At 37.2% G+C, this 23,219-nt stretch overlaps 1 protein-coding gene across 1 annotated transcript in view; it reads left to right on the top strand.

Moving 5' to 3' along the window:
* LOC121949023 (inactive dipeptidyl peptidase 10-like) overlaps positions 1 to 23,219 on the top strand; it is a 167,958-nt gene that overhangs the window by 113,101 nt on the left and 31,638 nt on the right. The window contains exons 6-11 of the mRNA XM_042494609.1: positions 8,888 to 8,940; positions 9,797 to 9,878; positions 14,214 to 14,334; positions 16,264 to 16,418; positions 21,403 to 21,500; positions 23,094 to 23,217. Of these exons, the coding sequence (XP_042350543.1) occupies positions 8,888 to 8,940; positions 9,797 to 9,878; positions 14,214 to 14,334; positions 16,264 to 16,418; positions 21,403 to 21,500; positions 23,094 to 23,217 (633 nt within the window). The remainder of the gene's footprint in view (positions 1 to 8,887; positions 8,941 to 9,796; positions 9,879 to 14,213; positions 14,335 to 16,263; positions 16,419 to 21,402; positions 21,501 to 23,093; positions 23,218 to 23,219) is intronic.

Genomic DNA, 23,219 nt, shown 5'->3' with positions numbered 1-23,219 from the left:
TAAAAGGAGAAGAAGGGACATTTTGTAAATAAGACAGAGTTCGGTTGTTGGTCACAGGGTGTAACTGCACCCCACAGGCTCTTTACTTTGCACTTCCCCTTGGTTTCTGTCAGAAAAGAGACTAGCAGCTGCGACTTTGTTAGGCCAAAGAAACTGCATGAGACTTTTACAATCTCGGTGTCGGTGAACTGAGCGGGCTTTATAATGAGCTCTGTGTGTCTGATCGGATTGAGACAGCAGACTTTTCGAGGTGCTATCTCCTCCTGAGATGGACGGAGCAGATGTGTTCATCATCAAAGTGACAGCCTGAATCTATGGAGAGTAATGGCCTGCTGCTGCGCCACTGTCTCCAGTTGTCTTATGAATTCATCATAATCATGCTCTCTGTTATACTACACTGCTGCGTCAAAGGTTCCCATAGAATTATTCTGCTTCTTAATGGTCAGCAGCTGTCTCTGCAGATTATAAAGGATACCAGAGTATCCATTTTTATTCGTTGAAGAATGCATGTTGATGAAGTTGTAGTGTGATTATAACCAAAGACCAAATTAACCCAATCATCATCTGCAAAAACATCCAGGACACTGGACAACAGAATCTGATTTAATGACTAAAACATTATTCTTTACCAGATTCTTACTTTGGAATAGATAAAAAATGTCCAAATACATCTACAGAGGGATCATTTGTTGGCTTGTGTGAATGAATGAATTAATTATTAATTTCAGTTACATGTATCATGACAAACAGATTATTTCACAGAAATTTTCTGTAAATACCCCCAAAAAAAAGGAATAGCCTGAAGCCCATGGCTTATTTTTGCCCATCCTAAATCACCCAAAGGATAACCCAGAATAACAACAACACCAACAAAAAATTAAAAAAAAAAAATTGTACTCTTAACTGTAATCCTCTATTATATAGATAATCATTTTACATTAGAATTTGTAATCCGTCCATATTTTAAAAACTTGCTAATTTGACTCAGAAAACTGAAATACATCTATATTTACAGGTACAAGGAAGATTTATCTGTCATTTTTAAACATAGTTAAAGAAAAAAAAAAAAAATTTAAAAATTTTATTCACTTATGTATTTATTTATTTAATTTTTTTATTTTATCTATTATTATTATATTTTTTTAGTTTTACATCCGTTTTCACTTTATTTATTGTATCTGTTGGTCTGTGGATCAACCTGTAATTAATCTGATGAGTGTTGAGGAGGTTGTGTGTTCAGGCCAGTCTAGGACAGCTGTATGAGGTGTTGGGGATCTGTTATCAAAGCCATGTGAGCCCCAGACAGGACAAAGAGATGAGGAGATGGGAGTGTTACGCATGGGATTGAATCACAGACTGTATAAAGTAGGGGTGTAACAATCTATCAATCAATCACATCTCATCCACTATTGAGCCAGATTCTGAATTTCTTAATAACCAAAAAAATAAATTTTAACTATTTATGTGTGAAAACCATGTTAAACTCATCAAAGCAGAGTATTTTTCCATACTTTCAAACATGCCTGGAGGGAATCTTTGTAGAATGTTGAATGAATACTCTGGAGTCCCTGATATCACAGCGGGAGTTGCTTATTATCTTCCTAAAAGAGGCTGCTTCTTTTTCAAAACCAAACTCTTCTCTGCTGTCTGCATTCATACAGCGTGCTCCAAATGTCACTGCACCCTTCCACGCATTGTAAAACATATGTTCATGCACCTTTTTTTAACTTTCCGACTCATATATTGAATGTTTTACTCATGTCTATCTTCTTAAAAACCACCACGCCTGTGTTTCATTACAGATTCTCAGTATTTGTTTTAACAGTCAGGCGGCACCAGAAGGGCTGTGTCAACACCACAGGGATGACTCAGGATGTGAGAAAAGCACAAATTAAATGTCAGGTTGTGGTATTTAAATTCACATGCTGCAAACACCACCTATGTGGTGTTCGAAAGCTGTGCAAAACAAACACATTTACAAGTGCCACGTAACCCAAGTGGGCCGAGAGCAGTGCCACACACAGCAATCAAAGATGCCGCGGCTGTCTGAAGCAGTCTGTTTCCCTCTCCACATCTCCAAACATCCGCCCCTCTCATGTGTCACCCATCGCTGACAGCCCCATCAAGGCGTCATCACACAGCTGTCACCTACGAGGGGCGCCTGCTGACTGATGTTGATGTCTTTTTTGAAGGAGGAGAAGACGAGCAGTCAAGTTACGATACATTTTTTCTTACGGGAGATTTCTTTTTTTTTCAGTGTGTCATGAAGAGAGAAGTCCAAATTAGGAGTGAAGGCTGGGCAGCTAGTAGATCAGCCGAGCAGACTCCATTCTGTGCTCGATTGATCTTTTGCTGAGGGAAATGGAGTGGCTCTACAGTATTTATCATATAGCCGCGGGCTGAGCTTACTGTAATATTGTTATGCTAATGCTTGAGCTGATTAGCATGCAGAGATACTCAGGTATTGAGCCATTATCTCAGTGGATCCGAAAAACAAAAGCTGCATGAGTGGATATTCTCTGGTTATTTCATCGCACATGCAGGCCAAAATTAGTGGAAGCTCAAAAATGCTGGTGTAAATATGAGGCACCGCAGACCAAGTCAAGTCATACTTGAATGCATCTATTTACAGGTAATTGCAAAAGGATAATGTGGGATTAAACCTAATGTGAAATTACACAGTTCAAAAACAATGAAAACCATGTGACAACCCAGGTCTTTCCAGTTCCACTTTTCTGTTCTGCAAAGTTTTAGAAAGACTTTGGCACAGCAACATGATGGTAGTGTATTATCCTTTTAACATTTTAACCTTTTGAAACCTGGATGAACATCATTTTTCTTGTGATGACTTCAGATGCCTTTCACAAGCATTGAAACCAATGGAAACTGAGAAGTTTTTATTACTTTTGAAATCTTGTTAATGCAACAAGCTGCTTGGCAAGAAATGTCTGGAAAATTATAAAAGAATTTCTATATTTATAATTATTTTACTGAATTCTATTATTATTATGGTTATTATTATTAATTTACTGAATTCTATACTTAAAAAGTAAACTTATTTAATTTTTTTTTCTTTTTTATGTTTACTTTTCTTTCTTTTTTTTCAGGTAATTTTCTTTTTTCTAAATTTTTACTAGTTTCTGAGCTATTTTTGTTAAATTGCCCATTGCCTGCTACCCATGGTTTTGAAAGAAATCGTGCTAATTTCTTCAGGTTTGAATAGGGCTAATTACATCGGGAGGTCAAACTTTGGGCTTTGTTGCCCCAAATAAGAATCATTCGATAAACCAGCTCAGTCACAAGTTGGACTCCTTAAAACCGAATGTTTACATTATTGTTGTATTGGATGTCTTAATGAAATAACAATACAATTTAGCAAGCAAGCAAGTACATTTTATTTATATAGCACCTTTAACAGACACCAGTCATAAAGTGCTTCACAAACACACACACACACACGCACACACTCAAAAAAAAAAAAAAATGTAGGAGGCCTATGTGCTTACAGCAGTCATACTCTACATGGACAACCATAAGTTCAAACTTGTTACATTTGTTTACTAGGCAGGTTTCCATTACAGATTTGCACAAAACTTAAGTGATATTTTCAAAATGTTGATAAAATTGAATTGCAAGATGACTGCGTTTCTGCTGATTGACATTATGCAACTTCTTCTAGCAATAACATTCCAAGAGGCATGGCGATGGATGTTCAAAACATTAGCAGGTTTATTTCTATCGCAGCCATCGCACTAGCCGTCCTTATTTCCAATTGAAGATGATGTAAGCGTGTTATGAGAGCAATAATGGAAAGGTGAGCCACATACAGTATGAGTGCTTTCACGATTTCACAGAGGAATTGTGGATTCTTAACTTTCCGGATGATCCGCTCAACTTTTGAAGAGTTATGTGATGCAATAACACCTCTTGTAGCACCTGCTGCATCATGAAGGAGGGAGTCCATCACTACCAACAAGCGCATAGCCATAGCATCATATGACCTATAAGACTGAAAAGAGAAAAGCGAGAGGAGTGCATTTATTGCAGTTTTGCAAAATGTTGCTTTTACAAATTTTGCGTATTTTATATTCACAATTTCAATTTGCACAATTGAGGGTTAATGGAAAGAAGTGTTTGACTTTTATTTTGATTTTTTTAGTTTGGTCTATGTCCCATTCACTAACATGAAGGGGGTGTGGTTTATGACCTATACTGCAGCTAGCCACCAGGGGGTGATGGAGATGTTTTGCTTCACTTCTTGGGATGACATCCATCTTTTTATGCGGTCTCATGCAGTTTCATGAAATCATGGCAAGATGTCAATAAACCCTCAGCACGTGATTGGGAGAAAAGAAATTAAACTAAAACAAATTGTATCGGATTTCTATTGGAACAATGACATTCTCCTCTTACTTTTATAAAAAAGGGAAAATGCCAAGCAATTTCATTTTGTTTTCATAAAAAGGACATAGCTATATAGTTCCACTTACCGTACCTCTCATATGCCATATGATGACACTTCTGAGTAATCTTTATTAGCCTTATAATATTCCATAAGATAACGCCTTGATTCCGCTGTCAGCATGTCAATGATATTACATCTGTGATACCATTTTGCTCTGTCCTGCAAGCGGCTCTATATCCCACTGGGAGTGTGTTTGAGCATTTCAGAAGCTGAGCTTCCTGCCAGCTGATACTGTAGACTTGCTGAGATTGTGCTTATTTCGTCATTTTCCCTCAATGGCTCTATGGCTGAGTAGGTTACAGGTTGTGCTGCAGTCTGAAGTCCACCCAGGAACCAAGTAAATCAAAGAATTTTGGCCATGTTGCAGGCAAAAAACATGCTCATCTTGATTATTACATTATTATTATTATATTATTAGTATAAAAAAAAATCCAGTGAAACATGGAAAAGCCTTTACAGTGGCTTATTGAAGAACACCGCTTCCACCAGTGTAACCAAGCATCCTTGGTTCACCTAACTGGGTAACTACATAATTAAAAACAATAAACGGGATGGAAGACAGTGTGACAACTCCAATAGCAACTGCTGCCCTTTTAATTTCCTTTACCAAAACACACACATGCATGAGCCCCCAAAACATGGGAAGCTCACCCTTCAACTTTTTTCCTGTCCTATGGCAACTCAAGAGGGACACATGGTAGGCCTACACACTCAGTTACACCACAATCTACAGTAATGTTAGATAACTACTGACCTTTAATGTAGGCCTAATTAGCAGTTTAGAACAGCTGTAAAGCGGAGTGATATATGAAGAGATACATGTCCCAGTGATGTTGTACTGTACATCAGCATTTATGGAATGCCTATCAACTAATCAAATTGCTTTGTCAGAACAAACTATTGTATAATATTGCTTAATTGGTAACTCCATCCAGATTCATGGTGGAGGGAGGGCGTTGCGGCAGAAACATTCTTCCCACCAGTCTTCCTCCAGGTTTCCCCAGTGATTCAGAGGCGTCATTTCAAACAGCATTAAAAATCCCTTCATCATCGTAAACTATAGTTTTACTGATGGGTCTGTTAGCACCGTTAGCAGGGTCACCACTGCTAAGTTCGTGGTGCTAACAGTAGTTAACAAAGCTTTACTTAGGTTTTGCAGCTCAAAAATTAAAAAAAAAACACTCCCTAGATGTGAAGAAACCCAGAGGGTGGCAACTATGTTTACACAGCAACAATGTCCACCAGCCGTGATCACCCATTTAGCTGCACTGCTGTGCTAGCTAGCTACCTCATCGCAGGTACACGGTGCAGATTGGCTAGCTAACTAATGAAGGCTGATGGGTGGGCAGTGGGCACTTTGTTTTCACATGTTAATGCAGCTAGCTGACTTCCAGCATAACCAACAGAAAATGAAATAAAAGGCAAGACAATCACACCCAAAACATTAAAATTTTACCATTTCTAAATGGACAGCACAATATGTAGCACTTCAAATGATTGAGGCAATGGGCGTAAAGTGAAATGCAAAGTTAACTTGACTTTTACCAAACGATTCATGTTTGAAGCTGATGCGACCTCAAGCCATTTCTTGAATTGATATTTTTGTCCTTTTGTAGCAACAATTCAAGAAGCCGTTTATCATATTAAACTATGTTTCTCTAAGTTTTGTCTTATTCTCCTCTTTCATTTCAATTTCTCTGCAGACATTTTGCCTTTTTCACTCCTTCAACCTTTTTTGAACCATTTAAATCAGTGCATGGACCACCATTAGCTGACACTAAGAAACAGAGGTTAATAGAGGTCAGGTCATCATTTTGATTATTATATTTTTTCTAATTATATTTTTTTCTCTTTATTGTGTTTTCAAATATAATTAATTTCTTTGCCATAAAACTTTGAACTATAACTATGTTTAGAGGTTTGAATAAACTTTTATTCTAGCTCTTCAGCTTCTTTAGACATAATGATTTTCTTTGGATAATCAACATATACCCCTAGAAAGAATAGCAATATTTATCTCCCAAAACATACCCTGATTATTCATCAAACAAAGCATTCAATATTACACGTAACTGCAGTGCAACGTTTCAACAACAGACATACAAATATGACATCATTTTATTTGTATTGTTTTTAAAGAGGAAAAAGAAAAATAATGAAGAAATGAAAAGATTTGTATTGCTGAAGGTGGTTTGCTGGGTCTGATAGTCCCAGATCAGCAACAGGTGACCAGCCCGCGCTCTCTAAGAAGACGAGGAAAAACTCCCAATGACCATCAGAACAAACCAATGGGCATGGGAAGAAACCTCAGGAAAGGCAATTCAAAGAGAGAACCCCTCTCCTCAGACGGCTGGGTGTTTACAGAAAGTCACTTTCTGAGTGTGAAGTCAAGTCTTAACCCCCAAAGAGTCACATTCTGGGGGTTAAGAGTAGTCCTCACAAGAAAAGAAAAACTAATGCACACGTGTGTGTGTGTGTTTGTGTGTGTGCGCGCGGATTACACCAGAAATTCACTTTCTGGTGTAAAGTCAAGTTTTAACCCCCCAAAGGTCACTTTTTTGAGAGTTAAGAGTGATGACTGAGATTAATCTGCACAAGAACTAATGTATGTGTGTGTGTTGTTTGTTTTTTTGGTGGTTAAGTCTAATGTCAGGCTTTAGCGCTGGATTCAAGGAGCAAGGATTAACCATAATGCAATCCAATAATAGCCTGTTCTTGTCAGTTACACTGTGTAAAATAAAGCACTCTCACAGTTAGCTTTTATGTAATTTGAGTGGCTGAGCACAGTTAAGCAGTATTTCCACTCCACTTTCACTTCCTCTGTAAAGGAAAACCATGCTGTGATATTGCTGCACCTGTCCAATTGAATACAGAGAGTCTCATTCTGTACAAGTATAGAAAGGAAGTGGAAAGCAGGACCAAACCAAGACCAGAAATGTACTTGCATTTTTATTGTGCATTTATATAGTAAACAGTCAGGTCTCAACCCTTTGAGACCTAGGAATATAGTGGATGGGTCCCACAAATAACTGTCATGTGGTAGTCTGGTGTTTACTTCCCATTTGAATGTGAGGGCTTTTTGTTCTACACCTGACCATGTGCCTCTTTTGCCTAAACCTAACCATACGTGATTTTGTTGCCTAATCTTAACTGTTGTGATAGTCTTAACAACGTAAATATATGCTGCATCGTACCACCATATGCATTTGCTGGCCTCAACAGCTTTTTTGGAACGTAAACAGCTGGCGCAGAAAGATACCTAAAACGTCATCAGTAGGCACGGCAGGTCACTGACAGAACTGCACCATGTGAGAAGTTGGGATTAGCACGTGTTGGAATGAGCCGCCCTCCCCTCTCTGTGATTGACTACTACTCTTTTCCTTGTTGGTCAGACTGGTTAGGTTAGGCAAGAGTAGTGAGATTGGTTAGGGTTAAGGTAAAACCATCAGGGTAAGACAATCAGAAGTAGAGTAAGGCACAGTACAGCAGTTTTGCTTTTCCAGAAAACGCAAACTTTTCCCTTTCTTTGGGACTTTGGATCATCACAGAAAAATTGACAGCAGCACCACCGTAGATAGCATGTGTAATGCATGGGACAATGGGAAGTAGGGCTGTATTCAACTCAGAAATACTATGCCTGTCATACACAAATACACAAGTCTTAAAGTTTAAATGGGCTCTGTTGGAAGTTCAGTGTGACAGCAGTATTTATGCCATATAGTAAACATGCTAATGGCTCTAACGATGGATTGCAAATGTACAGCAAAATCTTGGGAACAAAACATCCCCAGTAGTACATGAGTAGCATGAAAAAACTGAGGGTCTCTGACTGATGATTTGAGCCTCTGATTTTTAAGGGCAGCCTAATTGAAAGTATGTTTGTCTTGTTCTGCAGACGCTGCCCCTCTTGTTCCTGTGCATATTGCATTTTGTGGATGCATTGCTCTGGTTTCTGAGGGCGTGCACAATGTCCAATCTGACAATGTGTGAAACAACCATTATGCGCACAAGAACATGTAGTTTAAATAAAGTATCTCAGGTTACAAAAAAACTACAAAAAAACACAACTGTGAAAAAGCTGGTATACCATTTAAAAAGCACAAAACATGATCACAAAATGCTCTGCGAATGTTGTAAAGTGTTTTTTTTTTTTTGTTTGGGGGGGGGTACTATTTTAAAAACAATATGTTTACCCATATACCCATTCTGATGTTTACCCATATACCCATTCTGATGTTTACACATATACCCATTCTGATGTTCTGATGATTCATCTTTTCATGAGTCAACTATTATGAGTCATTATAATTATTACAAAGTATTTGCCTGTTTTTCTTGGCTGTTGATGCCCTAAGCGTCATTAATCAGGAAAAAACGAAGGTCTGATAACACTGAAATCTTTTTCTTTTGATTGGGTTTCAGGTCTATCAGCACTCTTTCTTGGCATCCTACCTGATCTATAACCTGTACACAAGGTGAGTAAACAATGACTTTTACCCAATCAACATAGACCTTACAAAATTAATCAAAAATCAACCCTTTGAAACATGAGCAAATTGGCTTCCATTCTTTCAGAATCGTGGGAGGAAGGCAATGAGCAACGTAAAAAATTACCCAAAAAATATAAAATTGTAAAAAGTTACAAGAGAATTACCTAAATATACAAGACAGTGACCATAAGAAAGTGCTTAAAAAGCAACAACAAAAACACATTTTAAAAAACTGCTTTCTTTCTGTAACATGTTTTTTTTTTTTTTTTAAATAAGATAAAATGTAGAAGTAAAGGGTTTTTTTTATTTTTTTATTACATTCATTCAATTTCATTCACATTTTACTTTTTTTTTCTTCTTATCAATTTGCACCACCTTTTGCTAAGTTGCTCATTGCATTTTCCCTCATGTATTTGTATTCAAAATAAATCAAAACTATATTCTCAGGTTTTAAAGGTTTATATGCTAGCACAAGGCATCTGAGTACAAGAAAACTGATGTCGGTCCAGGTGGTTAAAGGGTTAAGGACAACATTTTTTAAGTTATTCTTTTGACATCAAGAACAGTTGAGAAATATGAAATCCTTAGATACAATATAAGCAAAATTCAGTTTAATTTTCAAGGGGACTGCTACATTTGAATAGTTCACAACAGGTTCATACGTAAAGTCACTTCATGTAATATTACATATTTTTAACCATATTATTAACCTTAAAAATCATTAGAACTATTGCAAAGTGTACATCTGCAGGGTTTGTGTGAAGGATTTAAAAACAAATGTTAATGTGTGCTTCTGGTTTGTAATGATTCCTGTAATGGTATTTTAATTGTCCTCCATCAGAGAAGTGCGGGAGCTGAATCCTCCAGAGGTGTCAGATTCGATCCTCCAGTTTGCCTCGTGGGGAGTTCACGGTCAGCAGCTGGTGAGCAGTTTGCACGGCCAAATAACATAACTCTGTCTAAAAACAATTAAGCACTCTTCCATCATTCACTCAGCGACACAGCAGTGGGTAATTTGATCCTGGAGCAAAAGACAGTTAATATGAAGTACATATTTTTATTGAAATATTTTCCTTTATTATCCAAGCAAGCCAGTAAACAACATAATAACCTAAATACAGCTTAACACCTACTGAGCTCTGTTTTATTTACACCAAGGAAATCCAAATTACAAGTATGTGTCTCCTCTAACACAGATGCATGCACAGTTCATTCTGATTATTGGGTAATAAACTAAAAGAAGGTTCTGGCTTCTCCAGCATAATGAGTTGCTGCTTTTCTTTTTTTTTTTCAACAAATAAGGACAAATCAAATGTTGATTTGTCCTTATTTTCTGTTTTTTTTTATACAAATTATGATTAATCCAATTTTTAAAAAAATAATTTGCAGGTAATGAAGATAGATGCAGTCAATTTGGTCTTTTTATTCCAACTGTAGAAAGAGCCTCAATAGGCGTCATGCAAGAAACAATATACAAACAAAACATTTTTTTATTATTTATTTATTTATTTTAGCTCATATCCACAGTTTTTTCTTATTTTGTCAGGGACCATTCATTTTTGGGATTCCGTGTATTCTCATTTTTGCTTTTCTTGTAGGTAAAATTTTATGCGTGGTCCAGGGCACTCATACTAAGATAAGAGAAAAACATCTCGCTTTCGCAGTCCACAAATTGTTGTCCAGCACAAAGAAAAAAAAAATTTAAAAAACATTTTTAAAAATGCATGATTATATAATCAAATTTCGATAATGCTTAAGAGCAATTTCAGTGATTGGATTATTATTATTAGTTTCAGGGCTAAATAAATACAATTATACTTTGTGCATTGATCCCAGTTACTGTAATTTCAGTTCCTGTGCATATCTCTGCTGAACAGTGCTGAAATGTAACACAACAAGTACATTTACTCAAATACTGAGGAGTTTTTACGTTACTTGAGTATTTTAATCTCATGATATTTTCCTCTTCTACTCCACTACACTTCAGGGGGAAATATTTTACTTTTTACTCCAACACTTTTATTAGATAACTACTTAGCTACAGGTTAAGATTTTTGTGCACAAACCATATGAAAATATACAAGTACAATGAATTAATTAGTTGAATAATTAGAACATTCATTGGCAATTACTTCTATAATCATGTCAGTCATTTTGCATGCAAAAAAAATCATATATACTGTGTGTATAAGGACTTGCTGCTTATCCTTTTAATAATTTCGATCTCTTAAATTTTTTCAAACCTTTTTGCATGTGTACTTTTCTTTTTAATACTTTACCCGTACCCCCCAAAAAATCCTATAATGATGACAAAAATGTATAAATGTAACTTAAGATGGCAAGTTAAATTACATACAAATATTGTAATTTATGTGTATGTAATTTAAGTCTGACTAAAAATAATTGCAGAAGTAACACATTTCCCTGAAATCATATATACTAAAGTTTTTTTTAACAGGAGAGCTGCAACAGAAAATGAAGAGAAAATATAAGAGAAATTTAAAATGTTGCTCCATGAGGCCCATTGTGTTTATTCCTTGCATTCATGGAATCCTCTCTACTCTGAGGTAAAGCCTCATCAAATGCAGTTTTTCAACTCGAAAGGAAACACAAACTCCCTATAAACTAAACAATCGTTTGCAAGAGACGCCAGCAGCACTTAGACTAATAAAGCCGTAGCTTGAAGACGTTTTGTTGGGCGGCGGCAGCTCTCTGTGTGAGTAATGCCTCCTCCGTGCAGAGTATTATGCACAGAATAATCAGTCCATTATTTTCTCCAGTGCAGACAAGGAAAGTAATTAACCATTTGATGGCGTATTGTTACCTCAGTATTTCCACCTGCCCTCGGTAGAAGCTGTTCTCTCGGAAGCCCTGCAGCAGTGTGTCACACACGGCTAATGACAAAGTAACTTTCATTACGCACACGGTCTCCCTGCATATTTGTCTGTTATCACAAGATGAGACGCTGGCTGGATGTGTTTTTATCAATAAGCATGCTCTGTGTGTGACATCAGCCCATCAAGTTGTCAATTTGTTCTGCAGAAATCTCGATGTTCAGTTCTTGTGTGCTGGGCTTTTTCTGTAGAATTTGTCATTTTTCCTATTTTCCACTTGATGTCATTTTTACTATATTTAGCCTTTGGAAGAATACATGCTATATCCATTAAATTAACTGTAGCAATCAATGATGGGGCAAACCATTGACAAATCCCAAGCTGTGACAGTCCAAAAGAACAAATCTACCTTGCGTGTAGTATATTGAAAATAATTCATTTTTTAAGTGTGTGTGTTGTTTTTTCATCTAAAAACGTAGTGGCATCATGACAAAAATGTGGAATTCAAAGGGTTAAAATTCACAAAATTACTTAATATTTGATATTTATGATAAGGTTATGCTGGTTGAAGTAGAAAATCATATTAATGTATAATATTTTTTATAGCCTGATTTTGAAAGGGGCATTTTGTGTGCAGTGTGGTGAGTGACACTGCACAAAAAATATTATTGTATAAAAGTCAGTGTTGCTGCTAATCGGTGACATATCCTAGGCTGTGATAATCAAAAAAAGATTCATCTACTTAGCATGTAGTATATTGAAAATAATTAACTCAATGTCATATTTATGATTAGGACAGATGATAGTTAAAAAAAAACAACTAAATGTGCTCTAAAAATGTGTGCTCTGCTCTGACTTCAACACAAATGCAAGGTGGCAGAGTGTACAGATGTGACATTCATTTATTTATGTTTGTATGTATGTATTTATTTATTTGTCTGTCTGTCTGTCTGTTTCTTTTTTTGTTTGATTGATTATTCATGTGGTGTTTTATTTAATTTAACAGAAAGAGACAGATGACAGTTCATCTTAGAATTATGCCTACTTTCCTCTACCCACCCAAGCCCACCCTCCACAAGCTCCCTCTACAATCCCTCTGCAGTTAAAATGGTAAATAGTAAATGGACTGTACTTGTATAGCGCTTTTCGAGTCTTATTGACCACTCAAAGCGCTTTAACACTACATGTCACATTTACTCATTCACACAGACATTCACACACTGGTGGCCGAGGCTACCGTGCAAGGTGCCACCTGCTACTCAGTAACCATTCATACACACTCACACGCCGATGGCGCAGCATCGGGAGCAATTTGAGGTTCAGTATCTTGCCCAAGGATACTTCGACATGTTGCCCGGAGGAGCCGGGGATCGAACCATTGTCCTTCCGATTAGAGGACAACGTCAACTCTACCTCTGAGCCACAGCCATATTATTAAATTATTAAATTATTTATTGTTAAATAAAATTATTAGATTAACTATTATTATTTTAAAATAATAATAATATTATGTATAATAATAATAATAATAATAATAATAACAAAAATAGTATTATTATTATTATTATTATTATTATTAGAAGAAGAAGATTAGCCTTTAGGATGTTTATGTTAAATTATAATGTTTATTTAAAAATTATATAAGAAGAAGAAGAATTATGATAATTTACCAATCATGTATAGGAGACAAAATAAACACAAAAACAAATACAACGAAAAAGGAGAGAAAAAAAAACTTTATATGATTTGAATGACATTTCAATCATGAGGATGCATGCCATATTACATCACAATTTGCACTGGAGATCTAAACAATAACATACATGGTCACAAACAACAAATGCATTTTAACACACATTATTAACCAATTGTTACCTTAAGCTGCCCTCTTGCCATAAAATTTAAATGTGGTTTCCATATTTTTAAAAAACGTCCTGACTTACATCTTATGTTGTAGTAAAATGTTATCTAATGGGATGTCGCTTTACAATTCATTTAGCCAGCGTAATAATGCAGGAGGGTATCAGATTTCCTGTGGATTGTAATGCACTTCCTTGTAGCGATCAAAGCAAGATCAATATATTTTATACGATCTTCATTCCAAGGGTCCATATTGTATGTGCCAAGAGGACACAAGCAAGGCGATATTATGATATGAATGTCCAAACATGGTGATATAGTATCAGTTGTAAGAAGATTTGACATTTCTATGTAATGTATTCCAATGCATTCTGAAATCAAAGAATCCCACCTAGTGGGAAACAAACTCATATCTCTGTTCCTCTCTGCTGTCACATTTTCCTTTATGTATTAGAAGGTGAAGGCATTTACATACTGTGAGTAGATGGATTTAAAAGTGACACACATTACTTATCGCAACTTGTGTTTTCAAATTAAAACTGCTATTTTCTCTTTATCCCGCAGCTTTATATATTTGAAAACAACATCTACTACCAAACAGATGTTCAGAGCAGCTCGTGGAGGCTCACCTCTTCTGGACAGGAGGGGGTCGTCTTTAACGGCATCACAGACTGGCTGTATGAGGGTAAGAGACACAGCACTGAGTCAGAAACCCCGGCACAAAGGGTCAAGTTGAAAGATGGATAGAATAACTCAAATGCTGCCAGTTTTATCTGGCATTCCTCCAGCTAAAGAAAGCATGTGTGTATGAGGATTCTTATTTTCACGGTGGGAGTCTAGACTAAGTGCAAACTGTGCCACAGAAAAGAATTTCTCTGAAAATGAATACCATTTTATAAGACAAATAGTAAATGTCTGTCATGACGTCCATCCGGATATTTTGTCCATCCGGATATCTTATTTACATTAGTATTACTGAAAATCTTCATTGAGGTGGCTGGTTTAGTCAAATGGGTGAGACTTGTATACAGGAGACCACCGTTATTACCCGATTTCCCATCAACAATTCACCATGATAATGACCTTTCCCCATTCTTAACCCGTAGAGACTGGCACATTTTACAGGCATTTCATTCCTCATTTTCTTCATTTTGACATATGCATATGGCATAAATTTTGGCAAGACTGTGGTTTTTTGTTTTGGAATTTCCAGCTAATCTCCTGCAATAAGTCTAAAATACACTGTGGAAACAAAATTGTTACATTAATTCTGTTAAGTGTGAAAAATGTGCTAATGAAACCCATTCAAACTGGAATTTTTGATCCCACAGCCATCAAAACATAAAAATATGAATTGTGTTTTTTCTGTGTCTCATTCTGGGCTTTTGTCCTTGGAATTTGGCAGTTTTACTATTTCCTACATGATTACATCATTTTTACCATATTTGGCATATGGAGAAAATACATGCTATTTCCATTAGGAGCACTGTCACAATCAACGTTGCTGCTAATCGTAGACATATCGCAGGCTGTGATAGTAATAATTTTTTTGAAGATAATTAATTTTTTTTTTTTTCCCATCTAAAAACAGAGTGGCATCATAACAGAAAGCTGGCATTTAAAGGGTCAAAATTCTGAAAATGTATGAATAATTGATATTTATGATAAGGACTGATGCTGGTAAAAAATGTAACAAAATAGAAAATCATATTGAATGATAATATGTTTCAGAAAAAATACAAACCTAACCAAGCCTTCACCTTTAGAAAACAGCTAAAAGAACATTTTTGCAAGGTCATATAGGATCTCCCCAGATGCTAAAAGAAAAGGTTATCATACATTTATGCAAACCACAGAAATGTCACAATTGTATGTTTCAAACGATGATGTACTTAGGCATATTGCACAAAAGGGGGTGCTTTTATCATCATTATTGACGTGATGGTGCTGCATACAGATGCTGCTGCATCACTGTGGTGCTCACTCTTGAGTGTAACACTGATTATACAACAGTTACCAACAGACAAACAAACATAATCAAAGCGTGTTCATATTCACTTTCAAAGTAAAACACATTTTGCTCAAGTTATTTCCCTTTCAATGTAAAAAACATAGAGTCTGACTAAAAATTCAGGCATTGCTCATGTCAGTAAACTATAAATATATATAAAATATATATAACTAACACTCTCTTTCTCTCTCTCTCTCTCTCTTTATCTCTCTCTCTCTCTCTCTCTACATATGTACATATACACAACTTTTGGATAATTTCATTATTACCATTTAGGTAGCTTTTTTTCTTGAAAAGTTGCTTGTTGTCTTTTTTTCTTGTTTTTAAAATTAAATCAGTCATATTTGCGTGCTAGTGAAAGGCTTCTCGATGCAGCACAAGATAACGGATGTTGATCAAGGTGTTGAAGAGTTAATGATAGATAGCACATAGAGCATATAATATTTTGAAGAATACATATTATTTTCAGTAAATTGTTTTGGTCATCTGACTGTGTATTTGCAAACCAGTCAGTCACTCGGTCGTTTACTCGGTCAGTTAGGTAACCAGCCTCACTGAGCCTTACTCCACTCCTGTCTGATTCTGTTTCTTGTGGTTTTCCAGAGGAGGTGTTGCACACGCAGGCGGCCCACTGGTGGTCACCTGACGGCTCCAGACTGGCCTACCTCACCTTCAACGATTCCCTGGTTCCTAACATGCTGCTGCCGCTCTTCACAGGCTCTCTCTACCCCAAGGGGAAGGAGTACCCTTATCCAAAGGTATGACTTTGAGTACTGTGCGTCAATTTTATTTTTAAGTAACTTTCTATAAATGTGGGTAATAAGATGTACTTTTTTTTAAAAGATTTTTTTTGAGGCATTTTTCCCTTTATTGATAGGACAGCTATAATGACAGGTAATAATTTCAGTTATATGTTCACGGCACTAGAAAGTCTTTTATCTTATTCTGCACCACTGATACTAAATTTATAGTCCTAGAAATATCCTAAAATCCAAGAAGTGTCCTTGAATTGGTGGAATGTGCTCAAATCCTAGAAGCACCCTATATTCCTAGAAATGTCCTAAAATCCTAGACATATCTCGTAACCATAGACACATACTATAGCCTTAGAAATGCTCTCCAGGATGTCTCTCTAAATCCAAGAATGGTCCTAAAGTCTAAGAAGCATCATAAATACTAGAAATGTCATAAAAATCTTAGAAATGGACTAAATCTCCAGAAACATTCTAAAATTCTGGAAATGGCCTGTAGTCCTAGAAATGTCCTATAGTCCCAGAAATGGCCTATAATCCCAGAAATGTCCTAAAATCCTAGAAACATCCTATAGTCCCAGAAATGGCCTATAATCCCAGAAATGTCCTAAAATCCTAGAAATATCCTAAAATTTGAGAAACGTCCTAAAATCCGTGTAACATCCTAAAGTCTGAAAAACATCCTAAAATCTAAATTCAAGAAATGTCCTAAAGTCCTGGAGATCCTAAATACTAAATCCTGGATAAACCTCTAGTCCTAGAAATGTCCTAATATCCTACAAAGGTCCTAAAATCCTAGAAACATCCTAAAAATAGAAATTTCTTAAAATCTGAGAAACCTCCTAAAGTGATGTAAAGTTCTAGAAATGTCCTAAAATTCTTGAAAAATCCTGTAGTTTTAGAAATGTCCTAAAATCCTAGAAATGTCCTACTATACTAGAAATCCTAGGAGCAACCTCTACAAGTCTACTATATCCGGCAACTTCATCTTATCAAACCAGTGCTTTAAATAATCCAACTGCACGCTCTCTGTCTTAGCTCATCCATAAAGGTTAGTGAATCCTCGTCTTGTTTAATTCATGTTACGGTGGCTTGCCTCCTTTGAAGAGCAATGGCTGGGGGGATCTGTGGCACTGGAACGGATAGGAATGAGATATGCTTTTGTCAGGCCCGTTAACACACCTCTCATCCTTTGATGCGGATGTTTAGCGTATCAAATACCTGTAAGAGGGGAGATGGGTGGTGGAACAGTGGTGGAATTAGGGTCAGAAGGTAGAGGGCACCCTCATTTGTTGGTTCAGATCCATAGATGGGGGGAGGGGGGTTAGGATAGGAAGGCATCTAATTAATGAAGCGCTGCACTTGATCTTGGCTTTGCTCACACAGTGTGTATAAGTTGCATGCGCACAAACACACGCATACACACACGCACACACACACACGCACACACACACACACACACACACACACACACAGTAAGACTTAGCTTGAATCCTTGAGTGGGGTCAGTGCTGTAATATTGTGGGACTAAATGAAGCAGAGATTTAATTGCCTTTCCTTCCCTTTGTCTGTGAGAACACTGATGCTGTGTAGCAGCCTGACAGTCAGACTCCTGCCTCAGTCACTGGGGGATATATTTGTCTGGGTATCTCTTTGTGAGTCAGTACACAGTGAAAGTAACACCCTTGGGAGTATTCTTCTTGGGTATCATGTGTCTGCGCTTAAGGAAAAACCTCATTACTGTTAGCAGTACTTACAATAGCAAACTGTGCCATATTACAACCTGGCCCATATATACCAATGTAGCTAGTGAGAATAACAAGATACTTGTCCACAGAATGTACAAGGTGCTGCCCCTGCTGCATGGACAAGCAACGGAAGTTGTATGTGCTTGATCTGTCTCGTTCCCCCGTTTCTTGTTTTTCCTGAAAATCTTTTAACTACATTGAGTCATCATGGATTTTACAAGTGCTTTTGTTTATGAACATAGTTGCTCTTGGAGCTAAATTTCCACATCAACAAAACATCTAGCCTGACAGCCTCCAGTACAGCTGGTATTTTCTAATCCAATTTAGGTCGCTTTTAAAAATGTTTTATTCATCATTTATTGTGTCAATTTTAATTTTTGCAATGGTTTGCAAAAGGCTGGTAAGCATTGTTAAATTTTGCCAAAAAATCATTGGCACTAACTTTCGTAATCTTGATGATGTTTTCCAAATCAGAGGCATTCAGAGGGCAAAGGTCATTTAAGCAGACCCACATCACCCTCTCCATGTAGAGTTCAGACTTCTGCCACCAGGGAGGAGGTATTCTTTCTCCAAGAGGGCTAAATCAAACAGATTTCTTAGATCATTCGTTCTCTCAACTTTGGGGTTTTTAAACAAGCTTTAGGCCCTGATGTCTTTGTGATGAACAATAATGATGAACCTTGAATGTTTCATATTCACTACAGCTAACTTTGTTGATATCCACTGTATGTTATATGTTAGATGTATTTATGCCTTTATTAGTTGTTTTTATTTATTATGGTGTGAATTGGTTGTGTTGACTACTGTTGCAAACCAGAATGTTCCTCTGAGATAATAAAGACTTTCTAATCTAATTTAATTTAATCTAATCTAATCTAATCAGTAGTTCTGTGAGACTGTACTTAGTCTAAGAAGAAAGAAAAAAACTCTCTATCTCTCACAGATTCTCAAAGTATTACTTAAAGTTGTTTCTTATATTTGATGAGAGGTTGATCTACTTGAATGATTCTGGTAATTTCGGGTTTGCATCCACATGGTTTGAATGCACTTACTGTAAGTCACTTTGGATAAAAGCAAAAAAATGTAATGTTTACCATCTCAGTTTAGCGAGTTAGCAAGCTTAGATATGCTAATTGGTTCTAAATCCACCTTCAACCCATAGTACAGCTGAGGTTGATGGAAATGTTCAGCCCGTTTTCACTCTGGAGTCATCAAATACTGCCCATTGGTCAGTGATTTTGGCCTGTAGGTATTGTAAATCGTTGCAAAGATACGATAATCTTAAATCCAATAGAAACATCCCATTGGCTTTTTGACGTGGGAGCCAGGGCGACACTAAACCCCGCTTCTGCCTACACTCATTAAACCACTGGATGGAACCTGTAATAGCGGTATGATAAACTGCTGGATAGCATCAGCTTGAAATGCTGCTGGTAACAATATGATATAAGGAGCAGTAAAGTCCCTATTTGGTGATTAGCTGGAGGGTGGATGGGTCCAACAAACCCTGGACTTCCACCTGCTTTTCACTTCCTGTATGAATGTTGAGCCAAACAACATGGTGTTTTTCTTTTCAAACCTTGCCACAAACTTTCGTTGCATAAGGACACAAACTTAAAAATGAGGTGTTTACTGTCGTTTACGTTTATTTATTAATTTTTTAAACTCTATATGCTTCGAAAGGTGAAGGTAAATACAGCGGTGATGACATATATAATACAACGACCTTAAGCGTGATATTGCTTTTATATAACAGTTCAACAAGGGTCATTTATTAAATAACAGTGATAAGTGACAACAGATTATGATTTTTTTTGCTCCGCAGACACAAATAGTTTCACAACTGCTGGAAAGGACAGCAACACATAAATGTCTGCCACCAAACTAGCTTGCCACTTTATATTAGCTCAGTCTACGTGTCACTGTAGACCAACTAAAAGCCTGTTGTATATTGTGTGAGCCTTTTGAGTTGCCAAGGCGAGCAGGAAAAATCCTCAGCTCAGGGCTGCAGTCTCTGCTGCCTCCCACACTCGCACTGACAGCCACCTCCAGCTGCCTCACCCAGCTGAGTAAACTCTGGCTCCTGTCGCCAGTGAAGGGAGAAGGCAGGTCAACCTTAGAGTCTCTGCCAGGCAAGTGTCTGTCAAACATACCCGTGCGAGTTGACAATGGTCCTCGTTGCAGCACCACATGTTCGCAACTTAGTCATGCATAGTCTTGAAGCACCCCGCAGGGGTTGACCAGATAGTTTTACTGAGGCAGCTAAGCTAAAAACAACTGCACAGGTAACGGCTCCACACATCCACAGAAAAGCCCTCACAGCGGCTTGTTGAAGAACACCACTAACACCACTGTAACTGAGCATCCTGGGTTCACCTCACTGCATAACTAATAAAATAATAAACGGGACGGAAGACAGTGTGACAGCTCCAACAGCAACTGCTGCCCTTTTATTTTCCTAAACAAAACTAATAGGCACACAGAGGCCTACAGAGCAGTCTGTACACTACAATCTACAGTAATGTTAGATAACTACCAACCTTTAATGTAGGCCTAATTAACGGTTTAGAACAGCTGTAAAGCGGAGTGATACATGAAGAGTTAAACATCCCAGTGCTCTTGTACTGTATATCAGCACTTGTGGAACGCCTCTCAACCAATCAAATTGCTTGATTGAAACTAACTGTTGTATAATTAGCATTAGCATGTTTCATATGTGTTTGATCCATTAGATTCATTATGAAATACGCAGCCAGGAAAAAAACAGAATAGAGCTATTCCAAGAAGCTATTATACCTTCAAATAGCAAGAAGTAGAGGACTGGAGAGGACAGGAATAATAACCCATAAAGATACATGAAGCAGGATTAAGTGCAGAATAGATACTGTCATCTTTTTTGATATGTAGGTTATGCTGTATTTTGAGAGTCATGTCATGCAGACTAATAAGCTCTATTTTGGAAGAAAGGTTTAAGCAAAGGCAAATGACTAACTCGCCCCAGGGCCTGCACATTGTACAGCAGCACAGTTTGTTCTTTACATCTTTGATATTCTCATTATATTTTCTGTTCAAGTCCAACCAGCATTGCTCAGTATGGCTGCACATGAAAATAAAAAGCAAGTGCAGCCTGTTGCTCAGAGCTTTTTGTTATCACTTGAGTTCATGCAGTGCATTGTGGATATTACATCCAATTTGATTAGGCCTGTGAATGTAATTGCACATTTGTTCTGTTTTCACTATAGATGGGACAAATCAATCCCACAGTCAGACTCTACGTTGTCACTCTGGATGGCAGCTCGCTTACAACTGAAATGAGACCTCCTGACAGTCTTGAAAAGAGGTAAGATTTCAACACATTTTTTAAAGCTTTATTTAAGGTTTTTCAGTGTAAGAGAGACACACAATACAGGACTTGAACAGCTCAGCCAAGACAAGTAGAGAAAACAGAAAATGTATCTCAAAACTTCAACATTACTAGTAAAAAAATGCATATACACAGCAAAGAGGGTATACTGTTTCACTGTCAGCCCATAAGAATGCCCTACACTTGAAGTACTCTGTAAGGCTCCAGATTCCCCAACCCTGTCCAACAAACCGTGTTGCACACTCATGGTGTTCACAGCGTTGTTGCTGTGGCACTTCTGCAGGGCTGCCTGCTGCTACGATTACTGTATTTCCACATTTCTAAGCACATAATCCACTTATTTATAAAGCCATGCAGGCCCCTGCATTGTCAACAGCATGGCCCTGCAAATATTTCACAATAAAATGTCTTATGTCAACAACTGATGGGATTCTGCCAACAGAGACTTTGTTAATGGAAGCAGGAAAGTTTGTGTAAAACAGATATAGTTGTATTTCCTCGTCTCAGTGACAGATAAAGACATTGAAAAAAAAGGTGGTAGAGAGTCAGTATAATCATTAAAATACCATTTTCACTGCCCATTTCTGCTGACAACCGCGCGTAGCACGCGTAAAAAAGCGGCAAGCCACTGTGTCTCCAGATGTGCTTCAGCTGACAAGCAGCTGAGACGCACCTGACCAATGCTGCTCATGCAGGCAGTGTAGCTGCTCTAACTTGTCAACATGGGCACCGAAAAAGAAAAGAAATAACAAGTTCTGCAATGCTTACTCTCGGAACTTGGCACTAGAAATCAAATGAAAAGGTCACTGACATTGTACAACCACTCAATTGGTAAGACAAAAAAACAGGCTAACGACACTTTTTAGGCTCATGACAATATAAATTTTGCCATTTTGTTTCACCATTGTTTACTGCAATAACAAAACATTCCCAGTTTATTATCTTATATCAATTACAAGGTTATTAAATGGATGAGGTCTACGGTGCCACGATATGTCAGTTCCAGGTTGGTGAGGAAGACCTCAAACAAGACCAGGTACCCGATGAAGAAGGAATAATACTGTTCAATGTTCAGTGCAAAGCAAAATAGCAGAATTCATATTATTATGAGCCTAAAATCTTGTTTTTTATAACCAATAAAGAGTGATTGTACCATGTAAATTGCCCTTCCATTTGAATCCTGGTGTCAGAATATATGAAAATGTTGGTTTATTTGTGTTTGTATGTTGTCTTGTTCAGGAGGTATCAAAATCACCTTTTTCACCTTTGCTACTGACATCAGGTCAAGATGACCGCCAAATGAACCCCATGATTCATTAAATGACCTTTGCAACAAGAAAAACCCTTAAGTGGTCACCATTAGGATTCTAAAACAACAGGTCACAAAAATTTACCACGCAGGTACATGGGAACCTATTTCTCCTACTAGAATAACCCCCTCTTTGAGAGAACCTTCACCTTTCTAGGTACAGCGCATTTATCAACTCTGTTATCCACATATCATTTGTTGATCCACAGTCTGTCTTCTACAGAATATTATTATTACTAATTACTTTTTGTTTTCTCTAGCGAGTATTACATCACCATGGTGAAATGGGTGACAGAGGACAGGCTGAGTGTGCGGTGGGTGAACCGAGCTCAAAACATGTCAATTCTTTCCCTGTGTGATGTCACAACAGCTGACTGCACAAAGGT

The sequence above is a fragment of the Plectropomus leopardus genome, chromosome 10, assembly GCF_008729295.1.
Source record: "Plectropomus leopardus isolate mb chromosome 10, YSFRI_Pleo_2.0, whole genome shotgun sequence".
Classification (NCBI taxonomy): domain Eukaryota; kingdom Metazoa; phylum Chordata; class Actinopteri; order Perciformes; family Serranidae; genus Plectropomus; species Plectropomus leopardus.
This window is presented reverse-complemented; position numbering and strand designations above follow the sequence as displayed.